The following is a 2,711-nucleotide window of genomic DNA, read 5'->3' as shown; positions in this document are numbered from 1 at the left end:
TCTCCTCGGTGTCAGCGAGCTTGGCGGACGTCTGCTGCAGCGTCTCCTCGGTGTCAGCGAGCTTGGCGGACGTCTCCTGCAGCGTCTCCTCGGTGTCGGCGAGCTTGGCGGACGTCTGCTGCAGCGTCTCCTCGGTGTCGGCGAGCTTGGCGGACGTCTCCTGCAGCGTCTCCTCGGTGTCGGCGAGCTTGGCGGACGTCTGCTGCAGCGTCTCCTCGGTGTCAGCGAGCTTGGCGGACGTCTCCTGCAGCGTCTCCTCGGTGTCGGCAAGCTTGGCGGACGTCTGCTGCAGCGTCTCCTCGGTGTCAGCGAGCTTGGCGGACGTCTCCTGCAGTGTCTCCTCGGTGTCGGCGAGCTTGGCGGACGTCTGCTGCAGCGTCTCCTCGGTGTCGGCGAGCTTGGCGGACGTCTCCTGCAGTGTCTCCTCGGTGTCAGCGAGCTTGGCGGACGTCTCCTGCAGCGTCTCCTCGGTGTCGGCGAGCTTGGCGGACGTCTCCTGCAGCGTCTCCTCGGTGTCAGCGAGCTTGGCGGACGTCTCCTGCAGCGTCTCCTCGGTGTCGGCAAGCTTGGCGGACGTCTGCTGCAGCGTCTCCTCGGTGTCGGCGAGCTTGGCGGACGTCTCCTGCAGCGTCTCCTCGGTGTCGGCGAGCTTGGCGGACGTCTCCTGCAGCGTCTCCTCGGTGTCGGCGAGCTTGGCGGACGTCTCCTGCAGTGTCTCCTCGGTGTCGGCGAGCTTGGCGGACGTCTCCTGCAGCGTCTCCTCGGTGTCGGCGAGCTTGGCGGACGTCTCCTGCAGCGTCTCCTCGGTGTCGGCGAGCTTGGCGGACGTCTGCTGCAGCGTCTCCTCGGTGTCAGCGAGCTTGGCGGACGTCTCCTGCAGCGTCTCCTCGGTGTCAGCGAGCTTGGCGGACGTCTGCTGCAGCGTCTCCTCGGTGTCAGCGAGCTTGGCGGACGTCTCCTGCAGCGTCTCCTCGGTGTCAGCGAGCTTGGCGGACGTCTCCTGCAGCGTCTCCTCGGTGTCAGCGAGCTTGGCGGACGTCTCCTGCAGCGTCTCCTCGGTGTCAGCGAGCTTGGCGGACGTCTCCTGCAGCGTCTCCTCGGTGTCGGCGAGCTTGGCGGACGTCTCCTGCAGTGTCTCCTCGGTGTCAGCGAGCTTGGCGGACGTCTCCTGCAGTGTCTCCTCGGTGTCGGCGAGCTTGGCGGACGTCTCCTGCAGCGTCTCCTCGGTGTCGGCGAGTTTGGCGGACGTCTCCTGCAGCGTCTCCTCGGTGTCGGCGAGCTTGGCGGACGTCTCCTGCAGTGTCTCCTCGGTGTCGGCGAGCTTGGCGGACGTCTGCTGCAGCGTCTCCTCGGTGTCAGCGAGCTTGGCGGACGTCTCCTGCAGCGTCTCCTCGGTGTCAGCGAGCTTGGCGGACGTCTCCTGCAGCGTCTCCTCGGTGTCAGCGAGCTTGGCGGACGTCTCCTGCAGCGTCTCCTCGGTGTCAGCGAGCTTGGCGGACGTCTGCTGCAGCGTCTCCTCGGTGTCAGCGAGCTTGGCGGACGTCTCCTGCAGCGTCTCCTCGGTGTCGGCGAGCTTGGCGGACGTCTGCTGCAGCGTCTCCTCGGTGTCGGCGAGCTTGGCGGACGTCTCCTGCAGCGTCTCCTCGGTGTCGGCGAGCTTGGCGGACGTCTGCTGCAGCGTCTCCTCGGTGTCAGCGAGCTTGGCGGACGTCTCCTGCAGCGTCTCCTCGGTGTCGGCGAGCTTGGCGGACGTCTGCTGCAGCGTCTCCTCGGTGTCAGCGAGCTTGGCGGACGTCTCCTGCAGCGTCTCCTCGGTGTCAGCGAGCTTGGCGGACGTCTCCTGCAGCGTCTCCTCGGTGTCAGCGAGCTTGGCGGACGTCTCCTGCAGCGTCTCCTCGGTGTCAGCGAGCTTGGCGGACGTCTGCTGCAGCGTCTCCTCGGTGTCAGCGAGCTTGGCGGACGTCTCCTGCAGCGTCTCCTCGGTGTCAGCGAGCTTGGCGGACGTCTCCTGCAGCGTCTCCTCGGTGTCAGCGAGCTTGGCGGACGTCTGCTGCAGCGTCTCCTCGGTGTCAGCGAGCTTGGCGGACGTCTCCTGCAGCGTCTCCTCGGTGTCAGCGAGCTTGGCGGACGTCTGCTGCAGCGTCTCCTCGGTGTCAGCGAGCTTGGCGGACGTCTCCTGCAGCGTCTCCTCGGTGTCAGCGAGCTTGGCGGACGTCTCCTGCAGCGTCTCCTCGGTGTCGGCGAGCTTGGCGGACGTCTCCTGCAGTGTCTCCTCGGTGTCGGCGAGTTTGGCGAACGTCTCCTGCAGTGTCTCCTCGGTGTCGGCGAGCTTGGCGGACGTCTCCTGCAGTGTCTCCTCGGTGTCGGCGAGCTTGGCGGACGTCTCCTGCAGCGTCTCCTCGGTGTCGGCGAGCTTGGCGGACGTCTCCTGCAGCGTCTCCTCGGTGTCGGCGAGCTTGGCGGACGTCTCCTGCAGCGTCTCCTCGGTGTCAGCGAGCTTGGCGGACGTCTGCTGCAGCGTCTCCTCGGTGTCAGCGAGCTTGGCGGACGTCTCCTGCAGCGTCTCCTCGGTGTCAGCGAGCTTGGCGGACGTCTGCTGCAGCGTCTCCTCGGTGTCAGCGAGCTTGGCGGACGTCTCCTGCAGCGTCTCCTCGGTGTCGGCGAGCTTGGCGGACGTCTCCTGCAGTGTCTCCTCGGTGTCGGCGAGTTTG

At 67.2% G+C, this 2,711-nt stretch overlaps 1 protein-coding gene across 1 annotated transcript in view; it reads right to left on the bottom strand.

Moving 5' to 3' along the window:
- LmxM_16_1460c_1 (uncharacterized protein) overlaps positions 1 to 2,711 on the bottom strand; it is a gene marked incomplete at both ends in the record, with an annotated part of 5,695 nt that continues 2,984 nt past the window's right edge. The window contains one exon of the mRNA XM_003886494.2: positions 1 to 2,711. This exon is cut by the window's right edge and continues 2,984 nt beyond it. Within this exon, the coding sequence (XP_003886543.1) occupies positions 1 to 2,711 (2,711 nt within the window).

Source organism: Leishmania mexicana, contig 52 (genome assembly GCF_000234665.1).
Source record: "Leishmania mexicana MHOM/GT/2001/U1103 WGS CADB00000000 data, contig 52, whole genome shotgun sequence".
NCBI classification, from domain to species: Eukaryota; Euglenozoa; class Kinetoplastea; order Trypanosomatida; family Trypanosomatidae; genus Leishmania; species Leishmania mexicana.
Note: the sequence above shows the minus strand (reverse complement) of the source record. Positions and strands in the feature narration are given on the sequence as shown.